The sequence below is a fragment of the Mercurialis annua genome, linkage group LG5, assembly GCF_937616625.2.
Source record: "Mercurialis annua linkage group LG5, ddMerAnnu1.2, whole genome shotgun sequence".
Taxonomy (NCBI): domain Eukaryota; kingdom Viridiplantae; phylum Streptophyta; class Magnoliopsida; order Malpighiales; family Euphorbiaceae; genus Mercurialis; species Mercurialis annua.
In genome coordinates this window covers 2,861,496-2,888,300 of record NC_065574.1, presented here as the reverse complement: position 1 = coordinate 2,888,300, position 26,805 = coordinate 2,861,496, and the positions used below count along the sequence as shown (strand labels likewise).

Sequence of the window (26,805 nt, the reverse complement as noted above, 5' to 3'; positions counted from 1 at the left end):
ACGAAAATTAGATTGACACGTCAGCTAATGATTTGGGAATGACAGTTAGATTTATGTTGTTATCGTAAAAAAAAATATTTTTTTCTGAAATATCAAACAGTACAAAAAAGAAACCAATAAAATGGAACATATCAAAAAAAAAAAAACTAAAATCGTTAAGCCATGGAATCGGAATTGACCCAATAATATTAATTTCATTTTATAAACAATTCATGTGACTATCCTAATCCTTGAATCTTCTGTTAATACTCGGATTTAACTTCCACATGGAGAATCAGAATATGAATCATCTACAGCTTCAGAATCAGAATCTCCTTAGCTTGCCGGAATATTTTTGGTGGCGTTGCTGCTGTTTGTTTGTTGGTGAATCATCAGAATCTTCCATCTCTTCAATGTCGGCATTTGCTTTCTCCTCAGACTCGGGACTGAGACATTTGCCTGAAAAAGAATGATTGTCAGGTTCTTAAATATAATTTAGTATAGAGCAGTGTTTATAGACCTGAAAGCAAAAACAAAAAAGCATAACCATTTGCTTTGGTCAAGTTTTGTTACCTTGAATCTTCTGTTTATACTCAGGTTTAAACGCCACGTGGAGAATCAGAATCCTCTGCTGCTTCAGATTTGCTCCCTGATGGTACATCATTATGATGATCCATATCTTTTTTCTCAACAAGTCTCTTGAGCTTGCCCAAAAATTTCTCTCTGTTGGGGTTTCTGTTTGTTGACCAAGCGTTCATTTTGGTGGGGTTGCTGTTTGTAGACGAACCATCAGAATCATCCCAGTCAGAGTTATTCATAACTTCACCATCGGCATATTCAAGAATTAGCTGCTTTGCTTTCTCCTTAGACTGAGGACTCATGGATTCGCTTCCACCTTTGACGACCGGTGGTAGCTGTACATTACGTAATTCATGCCGCAAGCATGCATTTATCCATCGTAAATACTTTAATTCTTCAGCCTCGGTATATCTATCTGCTTGGAGTCGCTCAACTTCCTTGGCCAATTCGTCATTTTTATGTTTGAACTTGTTGTCGAGTTCTCTTGGTGCTCCTGTCTGCAACCAGAAAAACAAAAACAAAAGAGGAACCTAAAATTTAGGTGCAAGGATAACAAACATACACATAAAGTGGACATGTAACTTTCATAAACAAGAAATTTACCCCTGGATCTTCAAGAACAGCGTTTGCAAGGAATGTGTTACGTTCCGCATTGGAGACGGACAAGCAGCTTATGCGGATGTTAGGATTTTGCCACTTTTCAGCACTATACTTCTGCTGTTTGTAATCTTCATGGATAATAGGGCACTCATGGATCTTAACTTCTTCTAATGTTTTCAAACGGAGAAGGTAATCTGGTAAAGCCTTTAACTCTGGGCAGTACATTACCGTCAAATTGCGAAGACAGGGCATTACTGTGATATCAACATCCAAATTGCTCATCTCCGCACTTTCCCAATCTTCCCAATTCCATATCCAATAAAAACTCAGATGACTCAACTTGCGGAAAGCAACATTTGCATATGTGGATGAAGAAATCTGACTCCGAACATGATCGGCTGCTGAAATTCCAACAAAGTCGGAACCCAATCTTTTAATACCTGTCATCTCATCCAGACAAAGTGACTCAAGGGATGGCAATTTCCACAGAGGAGGCAAATGCTCATAGTTACTGCATTTCAAAGACAATTCCCTCAGATTATTCAGTAAAAACAACCAACTGGGGACTAGTGTGGTTCCTCTGTAGTCGACTATACGTAATTTTTCCACATTTGGACAAGGCTTTATGGCTTCTATTATTTCTTCATCCATTTTTTCTCTGCATTCTGTTTCCTCTCCATTAAAAAATAAATCTAAACCAATAATTTGAGTCTTTTTTATGAGTTGGGCTTCCTTAGCTTCACTCACACTTCTCACATTGCCCAATCCTCTTATAACAAGCTCTCCCTGAAGCTGGTTCAAGTTGTTGAGATCTCTGAGAGAACATGCAGTTTCAGTATCATTACTGATTATGAACTCTGTCAAAGTTGTCAGATTAGTTAATCTCCCAACTGCCTTCGGCAAAAATTTCGTGCCGAAGTTGTATAATTGCCTCAAGTTGACTAAATTTTCTACTCTCTCGGGCAATTTCACAAATTTACAGTCACCAACATCCAGTGTTTGCAGATTGTATAATTCACATACATTTTCAGGCAACCTTCTCAATCTATGATTACTAGACAAGTCAAGCTGCCTCAAGTGTATTAAATTGTTTATGGAGGATGGGATCTCTGAAACGTCGCAACTCCGCAGGATCAATGATCTCAAACCAATGCACTTGTCAAACACATTAGATAGAGTTGCACCAATATGCTTTGTACCATGAGACTGAATCCAAAGCGTTCGCAGATTTTTCATTGTGGAGATAGAGCTTGGAAATGAACTTTCTTTCCCAAGCACTATCCTCAAGTGCCGTGCTTCTCTAGATAGAGACTGCTCTATTTTCTCGTCAGAATTCTCAACTTCCATGCTAAAAAGCTCATTCTTTGTAAGGTACATGGAAAAATCATGCAATATGTCATGCATTCTGCACTTGTTTACTCCAAACCCATTTTTTTCCAAATCTTGAAAGAAACAACGTCTAATTAAATCTTGAAAGTTCTCTTCCCCACATCTCTTTGCGTTCTTTTTGGTTGAAGTTGCTCCGAGATAACCTTGAGCCATCCACATATCAATTAAGTTATTTTTATCTATCTTGTAACTCTTAGGAAAGATAGCACAATATGAGAAACAATGCCTCAATTCTAAAGGCAAATCATAGTAGCTCAACCATAAGGAGGCCAAGCCACTATTAGCTTCCCATATCCCTGGTATTTCCCATAGCTTACTATTCAACACATCCCTCCAATCCTGTGCTGAACTTTTCAAACGCAAAAGACTTCCTAGAGCCTTCGCAGCAAGAGGCAAACCATCACACTTCTCAACTATTTCCTTGCCAATAATTTCTAGTTGTTCACGCTCTTCAGTATCTCTGTCAAAGAATGCAATCTGGCTAAATATGGACCAGCATTCTTGTAGAGGTAATTTTCCTAGTTGAATTAGGCCGTTTCTTGCGCATCCCATGTTCCTTGCAACACTCTCACTACGTGTAGTCACCAGAATTTTACTTCCTGGTAAGCCACCTAGCAAACAATGTTTTAGTTGCATCCACTTCTCAGGACCATCATCCCACATATCATCCAATACAAGCAAAAATTTCTTTCCCCTAATAGTTTGTTCAATTCGGTTGACCACAGTTTCAAGTTCACCAAATCTATGGGCGTCCCCAAAAAGAGATTCAAGGATTGCCTTGGAAATCCTCAGTGAATCAAATGGGCGTGAAACACACACCCACATTCTCACATTAAAACAAGATATCACTTGATGATGGTTGAAAGCTAACTGGGCAAGAGTCGTCTTCCCAATTCCTCCCATCCCCACCATAGCGACAATGTCTAGTGAAGCACTTTGACTACTCTCACTCAATAACAAGTTAACGATCTGGTTTTTTTCCTGCTCTCTACTCTGCACCTCTGTTATATTGATAAGAGAGGTGGTTATTAGGGTTTCAGATTTTTTGGTGGTGCCCTTTCCAATATCAAACCCAAACATATCTTTTTGAACTTTAATATCATTCAAAGTTTCATTCAATTCCTTAATTCTATGAGCAATGTCATGACGGAGGCCGACTTCCTTAAAACAAAAGCAAGACGATTTAATAAGGGAGAGTACATTTCTCTTACTATTAGGATTCGATGCAGAATTATGATCTTCTCCTTCAACTTGCGATTTAAAAATCGCGGTGCTCCACTCGTCGAGCACATCATCCATGTCGTAGGAAACCGCATTGAGCTTGTCTAACCACTGTTTGACAGCGATTTCCTTGAGCTGCCTTTCTTCTGCATCAGCAAGAACACCACGGATCGCCATGAGATTGCTCTTGAGCTTTTCGAGTTCTTTCTTCACACCAACAACAAGCTTCACTTCTTGCTCCACCTCACGGATAATGATTGAGCCCACTTGCTCTATCACAAAGGAAATCAGAGCATCAGCCATTTTGAAAGAATGGTAAACTATAGAATTGAAGAAAATATAATTCAATTTTCGGAATGGGCATAGCATTTGAGATTTGAAATTTTAAATAATTGTTAAATATGCACGTTAGTCAACTGAAATGAATGCCTATGAGCTGGACCTACATATAAATTTATTAAACTAATTGTATTTTTTTAATGGAACGGACGAAGGAATCCAAAGAAGTTTATTAAACTAATTGTAAATGAATCAATTATGCATAAATTGAATAAAATTATAACTAATTTTTCAAATTAGGTTATCATTATTAGAGATAATGTACTTTATTGCATTTCAAATTAGGTTATTAAACTACTGTATTCATTTTAAATTCTTACCTATAGCGACGACAATCAGTAGCTGAGGATAAACGGAGACGGAATACGCGATCGCCGCCGATTTCCAGCCGTCGATTTTGTTCTCTAACGGTTTCATTCCGACCGCTTCTCCGGTGGTCAGTTCTTTCTTTGCCACCTCCTCTCCGATCATAAGACATTTTTTTCTCGTCTTCTCCCGCCATTGTTTTTTTTTTTTTTTTTGTCAGGAACTAATTTAATCATTTAATAGAACACCTATTAAGTGTTGGAGAAAGATATAAATATGTCCTTAATGTTTCCATAGTATATCAAAAAGGACCTTATTGATTTTCTAGATGCAAATATTCCCTTAATAATTGATCCCACCTATTAAATTCTTAATATAAGATTAACAATATCTGTTAATTATCGAGCACATGTGATATATAGATCCCGTGTGTATGAAAGATTGGGCTTCTTATAAAAAGGGCTATTTTCATCAGACTGTTTGCAAAAATACGCTCGATTTATCTTTTTTAGAAAAATACGCTATTTTTTCACTTTTTTTATATAGAAATATGATTTCGGTAGATAACTAGTAATTTTGTGGAAGATTTTCGGTTGATTTTTTTAAAATGAACTTTTACAACCAAAAAATAAGTTAAATAAATCTTTTTGTCATTAAAACAAAATGTTTTTAATAAAAAATTCGTATACAATGCAATGTTTCCTAATAAAATTAAGGTTTAGTTCAATCATAGTGTAAAAATCATTTCATTTCTAAATAAATTTGTGTATTTAATATTCCAAATTTTAAATATGAAATTAATTTTAAATGAAATGTAATAAATTGAATATTTTATTTTTAGAGTATAAATGTAAATTTAAATTGTGAAAATTCATTTGAACTAAACACATATTTTGTAGAGATTCAATTGAATTTCATAAAAATTATAAAATTCATTTGAACCAAAGAGACTCTACATTTTTGAGAAAAAATTGGAGTTCAATTGGAAAAATTCTAATTGGAATTGAACATGACATTACCATTTAGTCACTAATCTCATTCTCAAGTGTACAAACATTATATTTCTTGTATAACAGACAAAGGTGGCAGCAAAAATATTTTTAATGACCGATTCCTAATCTTTGTTAAGTTAATTCGTAAGGTGTATGATGCATTTACAGTGATTACTTTACTGTTTTACTATAGGCTTATGAGAGTATACATAAACTAGTGTGAAGTTGTTCGATGAAAACTCCCAAATGAACCAACTGATGCTGATTTTTTATGAGATGCTCTTGTTATACTGTCTGAGTCCTTCAGAACTTCTGCAAATTTCAATAATTCTGATCGCTCCGTCGAGAACGAGCCTTGCTCGGGTTGATTTTCCGGTGACAAATGACGAGTAGTATACCTGCCTGACAAAAACCTTTTCGGCCCAACGTCACTATTTCGTCGACCAATTCCCATTTCCTTCATTTCATCCATTTTCGGATTCTTGATGTATGCAGACCGTCTAGATAAATCCAGAGATACGCTATGTAGTCTGTTCAAATGACGATCACTTGCAGCATCAGTTGTTGTTGATATACTTGAACTTCCATACGGAGAATCGGAGTCTTCTGCTTCGACAGATTTGTCAACTGATCCGTGGTTCTGATGATGATGAATGTCTTTTCCCCGAATTAGTTTTCTTAGCTTGTTGAAGAAGTTGATTTTTCTGGAGGTGCTGGTTTTCGGTGAGCCTGCAGAATCATCAAAGTCGCCTGAGTCTATCACGTCGGACGAATGTGAGGATGACCACTGGTCGGACTCAAAATCCATAATGTTAATACCATTAGCCCCCGTCTCTTCGGTATTTGCATATTCGAGTATTAGCTGCTTTGCTATTTCCTCCGACTTGGGACTGAGAGATTTGCTTAAATCTCTGGCTACTGTTTTACCATGTGCAGGCTGAAAATTGCGCAATTCAAATCTCAAGCATGCATTTATCCATCTAAGATAGACTAATTCCTCGCAATCATTACATCGGTCTGCTCGGAGTTGCTCAACATCCCTTGTCAAGTTCTCATTTTCATGTTTCAACTTGTCGTTAAGTTCTCTTAGTGCTTCTGTCTGCCAAAGAAGGATGAACCTAAATATAAGTCGAAGGATAACATATGTAAAGAAAAAGATGAAGTCATGAACAAAAAGATTACCTCTGGATCTTCAAGAACAGAATTCGCAAGGATTTTGGCGGAATCTAACTGACGAGCCAATTCAGAGTTTTCTGAGTTCAGTCTAAGATTAGACTTCCTTAAGTCTTCTGTTTCAGCCTCCAAATCCCCCAACTTTTGCAGCTTCAGTTTAATATCAGAATCATTTGTTGCAGCCTTGTGTTCTTCTTCTTGCAACCGACCAACTCTTTTTCGAAGGGATATGATGTGTTCCTTATTCTGCTCAGTTTCAGACTTTAGCCTTTTCTTCAGCAGTTTAATTTTCGATCTTGCAGCGTCAAGCTCAGCAACGATTTTTGCATGATCAGTGACTTGTGCCTGCAGTCTTTGATTATCTGCCTGCAGAGACTCAATCTTGAGAGTGAAAAGCTTAATTTCCATATTGCTTATTTTCAAACGGTTTTGTAGCTCCATCATAGCAGTTTCTTGCTCTTTAAGGCCATAAAACTCGAGCAGTTGGAACTCTAGATTCTTTTCCCTTTCTCGAAGCATTCTAACCAGGGTCTTAAGATGTCTAATCTCTTGATCGTGATCATTCTTTTCCATGTTCCTAGCAGCTCGTGGAGTTCCCGTGTCTGATCTTGGTGATTCTACATCCTTTTTTGGAGATATCCCAGCACTTGTCGAATTTACATCAAATTCATTTACGAGGTCATTAAATTCGGGCAAGAGGTACCCATCTTTATCTCCATTGTACCTACCGCTTGGTGCAAGTACAACCATATCAGCAGCAACTTTCGGAGCGGATGCATCTTCCTGCTAGACGGAGTTAAAAAAATGCATTTAAGTAAAATCCAGAAAGCGGAATTCAACCAAGTTTACCAATTCTCATACAGATTAATTTCCATAATCATCACTATTTCTGGTGACAGACATCAGCATGTAAGATAATATTGTTTCTTGTGTAACAGACATAAAGCAGAAACATGTCATACCACATAACTAATCAGATTAGCTCATAGTAAAATCATTAAACATAATTATAGAACAACTCCTGCAAGTATAGCAAAATTATGAGATGAACTTACATGTTTGTCGACAGAAATGAACGGATTGCTCCTCGGACTGGGCGTTTTCTTCATTTCAGCTGTTCCATTATCCTCAACAACATGACCTGTAAAAACACAACAATTAAACATGAGGACACAAATATGAACCCGGATCAGAACTGACCGGAAAATCAGCCAAACATGTGCACAGACCTGAAGGCCGTAGGGGGCGAGGAGCCTTAGAAGATTTGACTCTTCGGTTTTTCGATCGAGAATAAAGAAATCCAGCAAATGAAAGAGCTAAAACCAATCCAAATTTGAGTAGAACTGGCCTGATATCAATCTTTTCTTTCACCATGTCCAATCAAGACTACTGATTGTATTTAAATTACAGAAAAAGAATACTAGATTATAGGTCCTCTTCGTCCTCCTCTTCCATCTATAAGGCCAAGAACAGAAATGTTATAACAAGTCAAACATCAAATTAGGAAACAGAACAAATCAAGTGAGCAAACTACAAAATCTATATATACAATTGAATTAAAATTGAACTTGTACACTAAGTAGTACGAATACTTCATTCAATCAACATGTCCTGTTTCAGAAACATGTCGGAAACTTTATTCAATCAACATATCCCATTTACGAACCGTTTCAGACACTTGACATTTCGAACATGAAACTTCATTTTCCGGAAACGCGTCGACACTTTGACTTTTCAGACACGAAACATCATTTTTTACATAGAAAACCTTAAAATAACACCGTTTCGCCCTTATCCGTGTCCAAGTATCATGTTTTCCGTATCGGTGCTGCCTAGCTTGTAAATTAATTAACATAGATAATCAAATGCAATGAACAACAAAAATCAAACCAACAAAACACTTACTAGTTCAAACCAGATTCCACAAAGCTCATAATAAAAGGAAAAATAATCAAACCCATCTCAGATTAAGCCATAAAAATCAACAAAAATAATCAAAAATTCAATTCATAGTTTAGTTTCTGAGAATTAAGAAAACGAAAAACTTACAATTAAAGAGAGATTTATCAAACGCATTGATTCTGAATTGGGAATTAACCAAACAGTGCCTTGATCGCTGCTTTTAGTATCTTTTAAAAAATTAAAACAAAATCTTTTTCAATAATTTGAATTTAGATTTTCAAAAATTATATAATAAAAAAACAGCAGCGTATATGATTTTGTCGTTTGTCTCGTTGATTGTGATGTTCGAAGAAGAAACTGATGGATTCTGATTCTGATTCTGAGTTAATTAATTAACAAGAAGAAAAATTAAGAAGTTAATTAGTTTTGAGTGTCTAAGTTTTTAAACCACGATTTTTAATTTTAAGACAGATTAAGTTTGATTTATATAAGTGAATCTTATCTTTATTGATCTAAATTTAGATAATTAATGACAAAATTTTGTTTTATAATTAGAAGATTTGCTTTTGGAATTTGTTAAATATAGGCAATAAAGGGAATTAAAAAATAATAAATATAACTTTTAATTTGTTTGATTTTCCCTCCAATTTCCACCTATATTGAGCTGACAGCATTTACAGTTCTGGAATGAGTTGCCCCATCTGTTAGTAATTAGTATTATTTTTTTGACAATTATAAATATTTTATTTTGTTATTAATTGCAAAAATGATGTTCTAAAATGATTTATCTACACATGATAAGTAGTATATTTATTGTTTATACACAACTGATAGATTTTCTTATTGACATTTTATTCCAATTTTCTGTCAAAAAAGAAATTCATTCCAATTCACTAGTAAAAAGTTGACACGTGTTCGAAAGCTAACATGAATTTAAAAATGTTTTAATATTTAAACAGTATTGCTGGTCTAATATGGATGGGGATATATATTAAATGGTTCTATAGTTACTTTATTTACAAAAACAAATCATGTAGAAATAAATAGCTCATTGACAAAATACACTAAAAAAGTAATTTTAAAACTTCATGTATTAAATATAGCGGAATCAGACCGGCTATAGATGAATATTATAATATTTTTGCTGAATTGAACATAATTTAAGTTTTAAATCAAGTGAAATAAAAGATTAAATAAGACTCGTAATAATTTTAAATTCGAGTTGAGACTTTTTTTTAATTTAAAAAAAAAAGTCAAATAGAAAGCCAAAATGTGAATAGTCACTTAAAATTAAATAAACTAGTAGCAACATGTGAACTAAGGTCTCATGTTTTAAATTTAATTCATTAATTTAATTTGAATCAGATCTTAGTGATTATATTAATAATGGCCACACTTTCATTCACATGTATTAGTCAAGCTCGCCTACCTAAAGAAAATTAGAACATGAATTTTATTCACTTTTGCATGCACATTTACTATCTAATTTTGAATTATTAGTACATTTAAAATGCAGCACGTCACGAGCTACATAGTAAAAAGTCATTAGTTATGTCAACATAGTTCTTTATAAAATTGATATTTATAATCTATAAACCCAAATTGGTTAATTGTAAACAAAAATAATTCTTATAAATTTCAGTTAAAATAATTAATTCTTATAAATTTAGGATTGAACATTGAAATTTGAATAATCAATGAATAGTATGTTTTTGGGAATCTATTCTTAGATCTTCTTTTACAATAATACAAATTTCATCAATTGAAAAATAAAAATACAATATAATTAAAAATATAAAAAAAGTACATTCTATAAGTACATAAGAAGAACTTTAGTTAAATAATAAATATTTAAATGTATATTTTTAGCCGGGTTGATAGAGATTTTTAAGTGCGCAAAACGATAATTCATCTGCTTCATGATTATTTTAAATATAAATCGACTATTTATCTTTGAATGAGTTTGATTGAAAATGAATTAAATGAGAAAACATCAAAAAAAAAATTAATTATTAATAACTTAGATATTTACTCCACCAGTATATCTATTAACATAGTAAAATTAATACTAACATTTTTACAAAAGAAAACATAATTGTTGTGAAAGAAAAAACAATAAATATAAAATATGTATTTATTAAAATAAATTCAATACTAGACTAATAAAAAAATCATTGCTGATTAAATAAAAATCGACTTTGGTAAAACTATTTTTTGTACTCTATATATAATTATTAAAGTTCATGAGATTTTATCAAAACGTCATTTTTAAATTTTCATATTCTGACTAATCGTCACTTGATCCGAATTGAACACGCGTTTCCTGAATTTATCACTAAATCCATTTTATGCCTGTAAGTAAAAGTAATGTGCCCCAACTAAAACAGTTAAACATGACCATCTACATTCATTACGAATGCAATTTGTCATCTCAATTAAGTTTTATTAGATGTTTGGTTGGTGCATTTGATGGTTCATATTTTGACACATTTGGTTAATAAATTACTTTTCATTTTGTATCATAATTTATTTGATCTAAAATATATTTTTCATTTCTTATGCATAACTAATTTTAGGTTCATGCATTTTGTTTTGATAAAATTAGTTATTGTATTTTTTAAGGTAAAATGCTTTTTTATGTCTATAATTTTAAATTGTTTTATCAAATATATTTCTAAAATATAATATATATTTTTAAAACATTTCGATCCGTCAACTTTGTAAAATGGAATAAATATATTCAACCCTCATTTTAAATCTACTTTTGAACATATATTTCTCATTTTATATCCATTAAACTTTTCCAAACTAAATTAAAATTGTGTAAAATATTTTTTTATGAAATACAAATTTATAAAAAAAAATTATAAAAAGAGGTATGACTTAGAGGTTGCTTATTTTTGTCCAGATTCATAAAATTAACAGATCAAAATATTCAAATTATATTTTATGAATAAATATGATAAAATAATCATAGTACACAGTTGAACCCAAAACACTGTACCAACGTGTTTTGGGTTCAAATTATTAAAAAATTATAACTTTTAAAGTAGCTTTATAATAACTATCGGACTTAAGTATTGATTTGCAAATAATGGAAAAATAATATACGAATTAATTTTATGGGCAAATTATTCAAACAAATTATCGACTATTGAATAGGTAAATTGCAGATTGATAAGTTGAGGGGGTAAATGGCTATTTAACTCATAAGTCAAAGATGCGTTTAGCCAAAACAAAACGGACAGCAAACAGTCAGCCACCAGCTCGTTTAAACTTCGCGCCGATTTTATAATTTCACAGTCAAAACCCTAATCTCGAAAAAATCCCCAATGTTTTTCAAAATCCGAGGGTTTCCATTACAAATTTCACAATCTCTCTCTATCTAATGCAAATCACAGACATGAAATCCATAAAATTACTCCACAGTCACAAAACCTTTCTCTTAAACCCTATTCAAAACCCTAACAACACTTTTTCTTGTCATTCCCGTTCCCGCCTATTCCACTCCACCGCTCTCCGTTTCTTCTCCGGCGACTCCTCCACTTCTAACGATTCCCAAAATGCCCCTAAAGTCTGGAGTAATTTCAATCCGCTGACGCAGGGGATCAACGACAACCACAAGGAGCAGGAGCAAGAATCGGTAACGGATTTATCAAATGTTGAAATTAGGGTTTCAAGTGAGAGTGTAAATAGTAGTGATGAGAATAATAATAAACAGGTTAACAGAATGGGGTTGATGCGTTATAGTAAAGAAAATGAGAAATTTCCGAGCGAAAAGAGATACAATGTGAATGTGAAGAGAGCTGATTTAGGTAATGAAAGTGTAGAAATTGGGCCTGTTAATAGGAAGAAAGGGAAGATTAAAACGATTTATGTATGCAATGATTGCGGAAATGAAGAAGGACAATGGTGGGGTTTTTGTAGAAGCTGCGGAAAAGTTGGAACATTGAAGCAGTTTAGGGATGTTGAGACTGGAAATGGGAATAGTAAAGTGACTGGGGCGGAGATTTCGGAGAACGTGATGAGTTCTTGGTTGCCGCAGAAAGTTAGTGAGATGCAACCATTGAAGTTGAAAGATGTTAATCAGAGGATGAATCAGTCGAATTGGAGGATTTCTTTGTAAGTTAGTAACGTTTTGGCATTTTTTTTAATCATAAAATTGAGTACCGGAAAGTATAATGCTATGCTCATTGTTTTAGTTTTGTTTTAATGGTAGTTATGTTATCAAGACTTAGTAGTATGAGCAATAGTTGTTTGTTCTCTGTTTTGTTGCTCGGTCAGAAAGACAACCTTCTTTATTTCTTGGAAATTTATGGTTAAATTAAACAAACGAAACCAGATTAAAATGTAATTTATTTGAGTGTAGGAATTCTTTTCCTGGTTTTTAATGAGAATAAGAGGACCGGTAATTAGATTGGCAGTTTTTGGAATATTGATTATTGTGAACAGAACGCACCATATCACTGTCTAGGTCCTCCGGGAGTTTACAGTCAGGTTCTTTGGATTTAGAGGACACTCTTGCCTCTGACTTCCTTCTTTTAGAGAATTCTTGCCTCCTACTTCCTTTCTGTGAGTTAGGACATGGATTATTACAGTATCCATGAAGCAGCTCTAAAGTGAAGGCATATTCCATATTTGTTTCACCGTGAAAAAAAACGTTGAGGTGTTTGTTGATAATATGCAGTTTACTTGTCAGTTACACAATTTTATATTTGATCCATGCATTAAATTCCATTGCATACTTATTTAGCGGAATAGTAATGATTGTTTTGTGTCATGTCATATTGGTATGATTATATTCAGACCCGGACTCTTTGGAAGTGAAGTTGCCAGGGTACTTGGTGGTGGAGTTGTTCCAGGTTTGGGCAGATTTTTTCTTAATTTTTTTACATAATTAACTGCTTACTGCTTGACAAAATTACTTATGCCAGACCTGAATGTTCCAAGTGGAGGACAAAATTATGGTCTTTTTATCAGCAAAATGCAAATATCATAATGTTAGGCTTGAAGGATTACCTAGGAGCTTGGGCAATCTATCGTGTTGAGCTGATGGTCGGTGTTATTTTCGTTTAAGGATTGAAAACTTTCGTAGTTGCCTAACAAACTGAAGGCGTCAATTAGTATATTAATTGGACCCTTTACATGTTAGAAGTCTCATGAAGTCCTATGTCTGTTATCTATAGCCATAGTTTTTTTTCCTTCATGTAGTTTAATGAGGATGAAAACCATTAAATAGTGAAAGGAGAATATAACAAAAAATATAACATATCCTTTTGGAACAAAAAACGACTATATATAACTAGGTTAAAACTGTTGTGCCATTTTTATTAGCACATTTTTGTTCAGTTTCATGTGAATTTTGTTTTTGGGACAGGAACTACTCCTATGGCTTCATTCGGACACTAGCGGTGCTTCTTTTTCATTTTCAGTAGCTTTTGGTAAATTGGAATAGACGTCACTATTCATAAATATGGGAGACCTAAATTTAACTTAGTTATTACCTGAATGGACGAAAGATGATTTCATGATTGTTCCCTAAATTATCATTTTTAAGCATATTCCGAGTCCTTTATACCTCGGCTCTTTTTCATGGATATGAAATTTGCATATACCGTCTTTGCCCCAATTATCTTGTCTGGCAAGTGTTCAATTTTCATATCTCATAACTTTTTGTATTTGAAGGTTCTCTGATTCTGATCGGTGGTGATCCTGGGGTTGGCAAGAGTACACTGTTGTTGCAGGTAGAAATTGTTTGTTTTACTTTGCCTAATATGTTTTTATTTGTGGAATGCTTTAGATTTAGTTTTTGACATTAGTTGTTCCTTGCTTCTGTTTGACTATAAATATATTTCGCCTCACCTCCTAATAGTACTCTGTTCTGATAGATCTTTACATTGTGAAGGTTGCGGCCTTAATGGCTGAAGGGAAGTATGTTGATAAACGAGATCCTGTTGTTTATGTATCTGGAGAAGAGGTTAGCTGCTTTTATTTTAAGATTTCATTTGCCATTTTTCCTGGCCCATTATTCCCCCACCACACCACAATCTTGGAGAAAAAATATTCTCCATATACTTGTTAATCTAAATTGAGTGGTTCTGAAAATAAAATTACAATTTCTTCTGATTTTGGTGAGATTAGTGACATAACTTTTTTTCTTGTATGGAATGAGTCGATCATCACTGTTCTTTGCCTTGAATCTCTCATGGAATGAGGATTTTTTTTTAAAAAAAAAATTAGAGTTGGACTCCATATTGCTAGAGACAAAATGTGGAAGCTACAGTTTAGCTGCTATAAAGCAATAAGCGTTTACTTCTTTGTTTTCAGAAGTAGTGGCTATAGTATTACTACGTATGAGTCTATGAGAACTATCTCACCTTTCTTTCTTTTTTTGGCAGAGTGTTGAGCAAATCGTGAATAGAGCTGACCGTCTAAGCATTGGAGTAGAGGATCTCTATTTGTATTCGAGTACTGATATCGAGGTACTGATATTGGAATATGGTAACTGAATTTGTTAGTTAAAGTAAAAGACGTTAAACTTGTCCCTTCCATATTAGACATTCTATGTGTTTGTGATTTCATCATGCTACAACTGAATTTTGATTTAACTTAGTCTATTAATTCAATAATAATGTGCTCTGAATTTTCCTTAATGCGGGCGTGAATCATTGAGAAATGCTCTCATTGTAGACACCTCAATCTAGAAGGGTTTTCCGCAAAGCTTATTGTAATAGGTATATTTACTTTCTTTCAGGACATTTTAGCAAAAATTCAGCCTCTATCCCCCTGTGCTTTAATTGTTGATTCAATTCAAACAGCTTATATACAAGGAGTTACTGGAAGTGCTGGAGGAATATCTCAGGTTTGAATAATTATTTACTAAATTCAATCAGTGCAACAAGTCTCAGCTAAAGTCGTTTGGACTTTATGCATGTATCCCATTATTCTTTAACCATCATCTCAACTAGAAATTGAGTTTCTATTAAACTCCCCTGAGTAACTTTTTTATTTAACTTCCATCCACTTCTCAATTGAAGCTATTGGCTGACCAGAAAGTTCTTCTAATGGATTCGCCTTTATTTCCCACTTATTTTGGTTTTTGGTTCTGTTTAATGGCAAACATACAAGCTGCCCGCGCTCATGTTTATACTTACATATGTGCACAATATGTTGCATAATTGTGACATTGTTCAAATCTATAATAGGTTAAGGAATGCACATCAGCTTTGCTGCGCTTTGCCAAGAAGACGAATATACCGGTCCTTTTGGTGAGCCTAAAATGTTTGAAATCCATTAAATTTACCTCCATTTATTTAATTGAAGTAGGAATTTTAGACGAATGATTATTTTTAATTAAAGAAACTCAAAAAGGTTCAGATTGATGTACTATAGTTAAGATTAATACCATCTGTTTCCTGTTTCGCAACTGGTTTTTTCCTTCATGGTATATATTAAAGATCTTTGATAGATGTTCTTTTAGATGGAACTAAAATTACTGCAAGTATTTTCTGCAGTAGCATGTTCAAATCTGCATTTCTTTTTCTTTGGTTTTTGGAGTTTGATCAGTTTAGAAAAGAAAATGACTCTAAATGGTTAAAAATGGTTTGATCATAACTTTGAGGCACGATACGTTTTTTGAATTTTAAAAAAATTTACCTTTTTATATTTTTATTGTTGTCGTTACTATGTTAGATCCCATTTCTCCATACCCTGGAAAATTAGGGTCAAACCTTTACTTGTCATTCCTCTTTTAGTTAGATTTGTTTGCTCTCTTGTTTATCACCTTCATTTTTGAGGATTCTATAGATCAAACTTTTGTTGTCAGTTGCTATACTTAATTTACTTTCTAAAATTCTGTATTGCATTTTTCTTAGCTAGCATATATCGGCGATGATCGTTTGTGTATCTGTTGGCTTGTCATGGTTGTTGACTGATGTTCTATGTTTAACTTGCATAAAAAAACTAATTAACGTTTTCTTTTTATGGTGTTTATTATTTGACAGATTGGACATGTGAACAAATCTGGTGATATAGCAGGGCCTCGGGTTTTGGAGCACATTGTTGATGTTGTTCTATATTTGGAAGTTGGTACCTTCTAAGTTCTAACACTAGTTATTGGATAAGTTAACATCTTATTTTATGGTGGATCTTAACCTATATATTAGACGTATTGTTTGCTGTTGCTTTTTTTTTTCCATTTGAAAAAGCAAATTTTTTAAGATTTGCTTACACAAATTTGACCAGGGTCTTGAACTCCTTTTTTAGAATGAAAGCTGTTGAAATTTGTACTTAAACTACTTGTTTTAGTGGGTCTCAAAACCCTTCTTTTTCCATTATTGTTATTAGTTATGCTTGGTTTGTGAAGCTCACTGAACACAATTTTGTTACTGCTTACCAGGGAGAGAAGCACTCAACTCATCGGTTACTCCGCCCCGTGAAGAATCGCTTTGGATCCACTGATGAGGTGTGCTTAGTAGTGGTTGCTGCAGCTTGTATTTATTTGTAGCTTGTCCTCTGTAGTCAGGCACATGGCCGCACACTTAGGAGCTTGCTGATTGGTGATCCTTAATTTTACACTTTTAATTTCTCAATAAATGCGTAAAATTAAATAATCTAGTGTTTTTCTGGCATTTTTTTTCCTTACTAGAATAGATTTTCATGGAAACATTAAGATGCATTTCAATTCCCCTCGGGTGAGATTTTGATGTTAGTTTGTTCCTTCTTAATTAGAAAACCTGTGTGTGCTTTAGTAAACCAATCTAATTTAAGATACGCTATTCACATATTGAGGGGCAATATTAGTGAATTCTACTTTTCTTTTTTTTCTCTCTCTCTCTCTCTATCTATCTCTATATATATGTTCTATGCAGTCAATCAGAAGCTGCTTCTCTTGTATGTCTGGGCTGAAAGCATTACTTGCTGTACACTACCCCATATTGATTTAGAGCTTACATTATAGTACTTACTGTACTTTGTAGTGAAGATGTGTTAATAGCAAAAGTAATGGAATGAATGGATGAATAAATTACTGTTTGCACTTTGCTTATCTTTGATGAATGTAATGATCTAGATTAATGTTTCTTGCGTTCTCTCGGGCTTTATTGATTATAAATTTTCTGCTTTCAGCTTGGAGTATTTGAAATGTCTCATTCTGGTCTGCAAACTGTTTCAAATCCAAGTGAGATATTCTTAAGCGAGCAGCACTCAGATTCAGAGATTTTAGTTGGACTAGCTGTTGCTGTGATAATGGATGGATCTCGAAGTTTTCTTCTTGAAATTCAGGTTGTCCCACAACATAACTTGGTTATAAGCTGGTCATGGGCCGGGTCAGCCCGTGAACCGACCCGGAACCGGCCCGGTCAAACCTGGAACCGGATTAAAACAGGCCCGGAACCGTCGAAAGACCGGTTCCGCGGTTCCAAATCTTTTGAACCGTGAACCGGCGGTTCCGGATCGGAACCGGCGGTTCAAGGGTCGAACCCGTCGATAAAAGTTATTTAATTTTAATATATTTGTATATATATGATATTATATTTTATAGTTATATTATATTTTATATTTATATATATTATATTATATTTTATATTTATATATATTATATTATATTTTTTATTATATATAATATTAAGTTAATGTATTTGCAAATGAGAAGCATATTGAAGTTAGTATGTTATAAAAATTAGAGTATTATTTTTTAACACAATAATAATGTATTTGTTATAAATTTTCAATCAAATTATGCGTTCTTATTTTTAAAATCTCTATTTTATAAACATTTTTTAACTAGCTACATAAAATTAATATATATGTATTATTTCAGTGTTATATAATATTTAAGAAATTTATTTTATTTTCTTATTTTTTTTATAATATTATCTCTACATGTTATTTTATTTTAGAATTATACTTTTTAGCTTTTAATAATTAAATTTTAATTTTAATTTTTTTCTGAACCACCCGAAACCCGGAACCGGAATCGACCGGGTCCAAACCGGCCCGGAACCGTCACTTAGACGGGTCCGGGCCAATTCCATTTTTTTCTTGAACCGCGACCCGGTGGTTCCGAACCGGAACCGGCGGTTTATGAACCGTGGCCAGCTAATATTACTCCAGAATGATGATGAATAATTATTATGAGGATTCCTCATATTAATTTTACATCTATTTATTATAATTGGTAATGATCTCTAAGTCTCATTATTACTTACTGAATATACTAGGCATTATGTGCCACTAGTTCATCGGTTTCAAGGCATGTCAATGGGATTCAAGCAAGCAGAGCTGATATGATTATTTCAGTAAGTGATATAAAAGCTTTGATAAATTTTAGGTGTAAGACATGCCATCTCCCCTATGCTGCTTACTATGCTATTTCTTGATGATTAAATGACAAACTTTCCTTATCATGATGTCACTCATTCATATTTGCCCATCTGTATGCATAGCTGAATGCACACTCGCATGTGGGAATTGTCTTTCATTATCTGGAAACAGTTATACTTGTTATCTTTACTCCTAACATGTTGCACGTGAATGTATATTTATTGCATGCTTTCCTCACGTTTCTCCACATTCTGGAACAGCATTAACCTTGCAATGCTGTTTGCTCTCTTGTTTGTTTGTGATCACAACTGCTGATTGTGGCGAAACCCATAATTTTATGTAGATGTAACTTATAAGTTGGCATTTATTTTGATAATTTCTTGTTCTAAAATGCAGGTTCTTAAGAAGCAAGCTGGTCTAATGCTCCAACAGAATGTAAGCTAAACCTTCACAGTCCACATATTTTTTTGATATAAGATTGCTTTTGTGGATATGGATTTGTTTCTTCTTTTCAAAGCTTATTCTCGGTTTTCCTCCATTTAAAATCCATTAAGCAGTTGATCGAGGATATGTAGTTGCTGAACATTATTGAAAATATGCTCTACCAGTTTGCTTTCTACAGTGCTTTTCTTTGCATTAGCTTTTCAAATATATGTTGCTGTCAAAGAAATTTACATTCTTGAGTCTGTTTATGTTAAAGAATGTGATTAATAACAATAAAGACTAAAGAGCCATTGCTTCATTTTTTAAGTCCACTATAAAACATGCTTATTATAGAATTCTGTACAATGAGAACTTGTGAATGAATGTTTTTGCAAAACTCTAGTATGTTAAACAGTTCCTTTATCTTCTAAAAAAAAATAGTTTCTTATGCATGTTAGAAAAAGGTCTTGAACGACGTATCTTGAGAGTTATGTAATTCTATGGTTTGGGAGAGTTTATTGTAGCAATTCTGGGAATTGGAGCGAATAACTAAAATAAATCTAACATTGTGTGAATTTTTTAATTTTGTTCATCATCTTAGTTTCATATTCTGTGGTCATAGGTATCTTTCAATAATTGCAGCAATATGTTTTGAGAAACTGTGGTATTGCACACATGAACCTTGTATAGAAATTAGATTTTCAAATTGTGTTTTTCATTTCCTTGCCGTACCAACAATTAGGAAAATTTATTTATATGTTTTTTGATGGAAATAAACACAACTAGTAATATTATATGCAATAATTTCAATTGAATAGTTTTTGAGTTATTTTATAATTTCAAAATCATTGGGATTGAATCTTTTCTTTCCTGTACATTAGGATATCTTCTTAAATGTTGTCAGCGGGGTGTCACTCACAGAGACTGCTGGAGATCTTGCAATAGCAGCTGCCATTTGCAGTAGGCAAGTTTTTTTCTCACTTTTTGTTTGATTTTGAGGATGATGATAAAATTTTAAACAATGGATGCACTTAATCATTTTGAATGCAATGACCAAAGAGGGAATCAATTGCCAAGAGTAAAACTTATTCTTATCTTACACACTCTATCCTGATAGTTCAAGCAAAGGTCGTAGTTTTATTAGATCGTTATAATTTATTTAGGTTGGTTTTATCTTTTTCTTTTGTAAATTCCATGTGTACTATAGACATGGGAAAACTTGTCTTAGTTTTAGGAGGTAGTTACCAAATGTCATGTGTCTACCTAATTTGTATATGAATGGTGGGGATTTAATGAAAGTTTAATCAGAAAGAATTCAGAAAAACGTTCGAGTTCCTTAAAGACTCAAGAGAGCCCTAGCAAGCCCTTACTAAGCTGGTTGCTTTTTGTCTAATGAGTGAATATTTGTCCTATAGATTTTAAATATTCTAGTCCCATACCTAGATCTCGGAACTGGGACAGTAACATCTTGTTTGGGGAGTCCTTGAAGTTGTTCAGTAGATTTTCCCATTATTCTTTACCATTGTAAAATTGTGTTAAATGCACAATTAGTAGTCTAATGGGCAGAGAAGAGCGGTTTGATGCTCGTGCTAAGTCTCGAGTTTAAGACGTAGCTTTTTAAATTAAATAGGGTAACTCTGTCGATTCTTCTCTTCCAATTTAAATGATTATGGGCCAATATCTCAAGAGATGAATTTACATTTTCATTTTAAAAAGTAAGAGGTAGACTACGACTCTACTCTACGAGCATTATGAATCCCCGCAGGAACTTTCTGGATTTTTTTGATTCTCCAATTACATCATTATTGATATAATTTAACGCATGCCTACTCACATAAAAGAGAGATTAAGGTAAAAATAGCATGAGTTTTGCTTGTGCAATTGTAAGGAATTTTAGTTATTTGTGCTTGCAAGCATTTATTGGAAGGTTTATGTTATTTGTTGTTTGACATCTCAGTTACTTGGAGTTTCCTATTCCCAATAATGTTGCATTCATCGGAGAAATTGGCCTTGGTGGGGAACTTCGCAGGGTAATTACATAATTTCAATGTTCTTTCAAGTTGCAATTTCTTTCTTATGAAGGATGATATTATTTTTATAACTGAAAATGTATGTTTATATAGTTGATAAATCTAACATCTCTTCAAACCTAGCGCTTTTCTCTTTCTTGTCTTAACATAAATAGTTAGAAAGTCGAACCGAAACAGATCATATTGCAAATTTTGTTATTTTTTGGCTAGAAGTAATGTAAAGTCACTTGAGCCATTTTTATTCTTATCGATCTTGATATTTTCAGGTGCCCAGAATGGAGAAACGAATACATACAGTTGCAAAATTGGGGTATAAAGTGTGTATTGTCCCCAAATCAGCTACAAAGTCTCTTCCAAATTTAGATTATAAGGACATTCAAATCATCGGCTGTGCGAATCTGAAACAAGTCATCGACGCCATTTTCACCAGACAGAATTGAAGTCGTTTTACGCGTTGCACTTGGGAAGAGATTCCTCTTCCTTTGTAAGTTTATTGCCTGATTTGTATGTTTGTTTGTCTTTATATGTAAATATAGCAGCAATATTGTATCTTATTGACTCTGTTTACAAAGTTAACAACCCTAGTCAAGCTAATTTGTATTATTTCTGACATAAATAGGTACAACTGTAACAAAAGAAAATTTAGGGTATTATTAGACTGATTTACTAAATTTCTTTTTCTTTTTTTCTTTTAAGTTCGTGTACTATTCACATTTTTCTTTTGTACCGGAAATCTTTAAACTTAAGCATGTCCTTTACTGAGCTGTGAGATTACATTGTCTTTTATAGATCATTAGGCTTTAATGCTAAGCTCATGCTGCCTTGCTCTCTATATTTATATCTCCCTCTATAAATGTATATGATTTATGGAACTTGTATATGTATGTCTCTAAAATGTTGTCCATTTTTACTTGGTCGCGGTACCGGTACGGGCGTGATTGTCCCCATTTAGTAAAGGGCTGTCTGGTTCTGGTTCTTCTTGTAATGTGTCTGTAATAAGATGCATAGGGTCCAGAAAGCTGGGTTGATTTGTTGAAGAAAGAAGCCTTGCCCACATTCTATCAGTAATCACCACCTTATTCCTTCTCTCTATCACCCTCTGCATCACACCCTACCAATGTCAACTCCAGCAACACAGAATAATATACAATATATATACATGTAACTTACATGAAATGGTATGTAAGCGTGTTTTCCGTTGACAGGACCCACTGTGAACCCCGTGTATCCTGCCATTGCTCCATGGATGGCACTATGAGCTAGTAAATTACAGTAAACATTATCTGACGCATTGCTTGGAACTGCACGGATCATGTAAGTAGGATCCGCCAAACGAGCAATCCGTTACCTATTTATAGAACTTTTCGTTTCACAGAATCACGGTAGCTAGTAGTTACTGCAGTTTTAGTAGACTAACCAATGTATTTGAGAGTGATATTCATCTTTTGGTCGTTTGCAAAGTGATCCTGCAAATCAGATATCAGCAAATGAACTATAAATGATAGTTTTGATTTAAAAGCTGATGTCTTGAATACCTTAATCTTCTGGGAAATCAAAAGACCAACATCTTGTAGTAGCTTATTTCCTGAAGCATCTTGTTTATCCGTAGTTCGCATACTTTGCGAAAGAAGTTCTCGTCCTGCACCTTCAGCAATAACAATCACCATATGGTCATGTTCTTTTAATATTTTCCTAATGTATTCAAACAATCCACCAGAACCATCAAGGTAAAATGGTGATTCTGGAATCAAGCAACAGTCTACGTCGCGGCTCGCAATACATCGCTATAAATCCTGCAAACCAAACTTTATTCTTGATTCAGAAACCAGATATTAACACTGTCAAATTAACGGCATTTTACGAGGAGCTTACCGCTATGCCGTCCCATTAGCTTGACAATGCCAATGCCATTTGCAAAGCTCTCTGCTTCAACATGTGCTGCGTTAATAGCTCGCTGAGCCTCCTCAACAGCAGTATCGAAACCGAAAGACTTGTCTATTACCTGAACCAGAAAAGGTGCACATTAAAGCTTGGTCAAAATGCTGCCACTGTCTAGAAATTGTTACAAGAAGTGTTACCGGTATGTCGTTATCGATGGTCTTTGGAATCCCTACCACAGCAACTTTGAGGCCTCGTCTTCTGATTTCCTGCATTTGAATCATGTTGCATAAATAAAAATATATTGCACGGAGATGAAAACGTTGAAACATAAAAAACTGAAACAAGAAATGCTGAAAGAGAAACCTGCGAAACATATTTTTTAAAAGAATGTGTTATACATTGAACTTTTGCAGTTTTAAAATACTTTCCGAAAATTTAAAAAAATGTTGAAAATAGATCAATAAGTTTTCGTACAATTTAAACATCCAATGGTAATAAACTATGGGATACTATAACCATTATTAACAATCAACTTGCTGGTAATGCAGAATTCATTTAGCTGCATCATCAAGTCCTACCATTAACATTTTTTACCTCAAAAATCGCAGACGCGCCTTTTTGAGTTCCGTCTCCTCCGATGATATAAACCTGAAATACGTTAAGCAATTGCTTGCTATTTTACCTTTTACGATGAAAATTTATTATGTAAACTACAAATAGCATAAAATAGTTACTTGATTGATGCCGCGATCCTGAATGCTGTCGACTATCCTTGAGGTATCATATCCTCCTCTTGAAGTTCCAAGAATGGTGCCGCCGCGTTTATGAATATCATTAACAACCTTTGGAGACAAAGGTATCGTGTTCCTGGCATAAAACCCCTTGTATCCTCCCTGTAATCCAATGAGCATTCAGAAATATAAAGCCTCGGAGTTTCAGAAGTACTTCTGAAAACGAAAAATAAAATTCTGAAATGTAGAACTCAATAAGTTTCCGTACAATATAGCTGAAGAAGACAAACTAATTGGAAGCAGAATTACCTCGATCCCTAGAATTCCGTTGACACCATACATGTAATGTAAACCACATACTAATTCCCTTATCACTGTGTTTAAACCAGGACATAGACCGCCGCATGTTACGATACATGTGTGCACTTTATCTGACTGAAGATAAACCTGAGAATCAAAACGAGTAACATGTCATTGATCCGCCGTACGTAAATTCGAAAACCGAAATCAAGAATTGGAAATCGAAGCTTTTGCCGAGGCCCGGCTCGCCTAAAATGTATTCCTCTTGGACTATGTTTCTTACAACAATCTGCATGCATATGCAGTATCAGAATTGAAAGTATTGGTTAGTAATCATTAATCACACCAAGAAATGAAATGAATAAAAATGAAAAGTTTACCTTTTGAGCTACTATATCATCTACATTAACAAAATAGGTTAATCACATATTTGACTTCAATTTATTAATTATTTCTCTTTTTAACTATACATTAAAAAAAATTAATGTTGTGCTTTTAACTCGCAAACTATTATGCGAGTTGAAGTAACTCGCAGAACAGTTCTGCGAGTCACCTACCAGGTGGAGCCACGTCACAAATTAAATGTGACTCGCAGAAATGTTCTGCGGGTTACATTGTGCATGGAATCATCAACAAATTATTATGTTTTACGTGTATTTTTTATGTGTATTTTTACGTGTACCTTTTATGTGTACTTTTTACGTGTATTTTTTACGTGTGTTTTTACGTGTACTTTAAACCATAATTTATTACATGTAAAAAGTACACATAAAAAGTGCACGTAAAAACTAGGCGTAAACAATGCACATAAAAACTCCACGTAAAAAGTGCACATAAAAAGTACACGTAAACAATACACATAAAAGGTACACGTAAACATTACACGTAAACAATACACGTGAACAGTACGTATAAAAAGTATACGTAAAAAATCATATAAAAATACACGTAAAAAAATACGTATATAAATTAAAATTTAAATAAAAAATGAAAAAATAAAAAAAAAGTTTAAAAGAAAATAATTTGTTGTGTATGGAATCATCTGATTCCATGGAAAATGGAATCAGATAATTCCATGCACAATGATTCCATGCAAAATGGAATCAGATGATTTCATGCACAATGTGACTCGCATAATATTTATGCGAGTCACATTGCTGGCCAGGTGGAGCCACATAAGTAAAGAGCTGTATGTTTATCCGCATGACTTGCTACGGATTTTGATACGAACATACCCATATCCCAGCGTCTGCCGCGATCTGTAAAATTGGATCGTGACCACACCAATAGTAACCAACTAAGCAACTAACGCATGAATAACGATAAACAATAAAACAGATAATTAAATATATAAAAGGCGTCTAAGGTTGATACTAGCTAATTAACATTGCAATAAACGGAAATGAACATCATGACATTCAACAAGAACCCAGTTGTTTCTAAAGTATCGTTCCCGCTCTCTCAATTTTCAAAGAACAACAAAACTACCTATCTAGCAAGCAATTAAACGCTTCTCAAATAAAACTGGTATAGTACATAGAACTTAGTATGTGTTTTGCCTAATTTATTTGATGTTTTCTTAATTTATTAAAAAAGTATTAATAAATTTATTAGTTAAATATATATAATTTAATTTTGTGTAAATACACGGAATTTACGACTAGTATATAAATAAAAACAAAATAATAATAATAATGATAATAGTTTTGTGTTAGACCATGAAATTAGTTAAAAAGTTGTAGAAAATAATAAAACATGGTAAAAAGATCATATTTCACCTGTAAATATACTATAATGTCACAAATAAGATAAAGTTGCTTTTTAAATAGAAAACATCAAAAGGATGTTTTTGAAACCTGTACGTAAATTTATGAATTTTGAAAAAAATGTTTTTTATCTCTATAATCTATATCTATCTATAACTATTTTATATGTGAGAAGGGGGGGGACAGGCAAATTTACGATAATAGACTTCATTAAGGGTATAATTTATAGCACAAATATAAAATTAATAGGAGTTTAACTTGAATAAAACAATACAAATAAATATATTATAGATTAATTAAGAGTTTAACTCCAACTCACACTATAAAATATCAAAAAAAATAGGATCAAGCTTAATTTTACTCAGATGCTATTCTTTAAAAAATTTAACGGGAAGAGAAGTCCAGTTATTGAATATTATGTTTAATCAGCAGCTTAACAATTAATTAAGAGTAATATCTAATGCTGATGGGTATTTCCAGTAGAGCAATAAAACAAAAGTTAAACAGTTTCTATAGAGTTAGGTAGAGCTAGGTAGAGTTAAGGGGTGGTTCATATCCACGATTTTCCAAATTTTCATGCATTTTCAAATAGGTCCTTACAGCTTATAAGCTATCATAAATTCTCTCTAAATTTTAACTATGACTTCTCCAAATTAATATAATTCATAATTTGTAATTATAGCAACATAATTATATTAAAATTACAATATTAACTTATTTTTTTGATGTAAACACTATTAACTTTCAATAATTTAAAAATAATTAAAAATATAAATATGAAGTTAAATGTGAGTCTAATTCTAACTCTAATAAAAAAAAGTTAATTGTTAATTATTATTATTAAATATATAACGGGTCATATGAATGTTGC

General features: G+C 33.3%; 3 protein-coding genes and 1 pseudogene across 4 annotated transcripts; 1 reads left to right on the top strand and 3 right to left on the bottom strand.

Annotated features, from left to right (window-relative positions):
* Nucleotides 1-133: 133 nt before the first annotated feature.
* On the bottom strand, nt 134-4,614 carry LOC126683080 (putative disease resistance protein RGA3). Its single transcript, XM_050378910.2, has 4 exons — nt 4,428-4,614; nt 1,162-4,040; nt 553-1,055; nt 134-438 (listed from the first exon to the last, which is right to left on the bottom strand). The coding sequence occupies exons 1-3, from the start codon at nt 4,576-4,578 to the stop codon at nt 579-581; spliced, it is 3,507 nt and encodes a 1,168-aa protein (XP_050234867.1). The 5' UTR covers nt 4,579-4,614; the 3' UTR covers nt 134-438; nt 553-578.
* Nucleotides 4,615-5,410: 796 nt separating this feature from the next.
* On the bottom strand, nt 5,411-8,858 carry LOC126679809 (protein CHUP1, chloroplastic). 2 transcript variants are annotated; one of them, XM_050374794.2, is made up of 5 exons: nt 8,628-8,858; nt 7,808-8,033; nt 7,634-7,719; nt 6,588-7,364; nt 5,411-6,504 (listed from the first exon to the last, which is right to left on the bottom strand). In XM_050374794.2, the coding sequence occupies exons 2-5, from the start codon at nt 7,950-7,952 to the stop codon at nt 5,620-5,622; spliced, it is 1,893 nt and encodes a 630-aa protein (XP_050230751.1). In that variant the 5' UTR covers nt 7,953-8,033; nt 8,628-8,858; the 3' UTR covers nt 5,411-5,619. The 2 variants fall into 2 exon arrangements, with proteins under 2 accessions (XP_050230751.1, XP_050230752.1); XM_050374795.2 differs by having other exon boundaries at nt 6,588-7,361.
* Nucleotides 8,859-11,705: 2,847 nt separating this feature from the next.
* On the top strand, nt 11,706-21,927 carry LOC126682646 (uncharacterized). The gene is made up of 15 exons (XM_050378384.2): nt 11,706-12,602; nt 13,287-13,342; nt 14,166-14,224; nt 14,386-14,457; nt 14,879-14,962; nt 15,235-15,342; nt 15,686-15,748; nt 16,484-16,564; nt 16,879-16,944; nt 17,607-17,762; nt 18,701-18,778; nt 19,200-19,238; nt 20,108-20,190; nt 21,184-21,256; nt 21,523-21,927. Exons 1-15 carry the CDS (start codon nt 11,869-11,871, stop codon nt 21,694-21,696), a joined length of 1,926 nt encoding a protein of 641 aa, XP_050234341.1. The 5' UTR covers nt 11,706-11,868; the 3' UTR covers nt 21,697-21,927.
* Nucleotides 21,928-22,015: 88 nt separating this feature from the next.
* On the bottom strand, nt 22,016-25,407 carry LOC126680688 (ATP-dependent 6-phosphofructokinase 3-like; annotated as a pseudogene).
* Nucleotides 25,408-26,805: the final 1,398 nt, after the last annotated feature.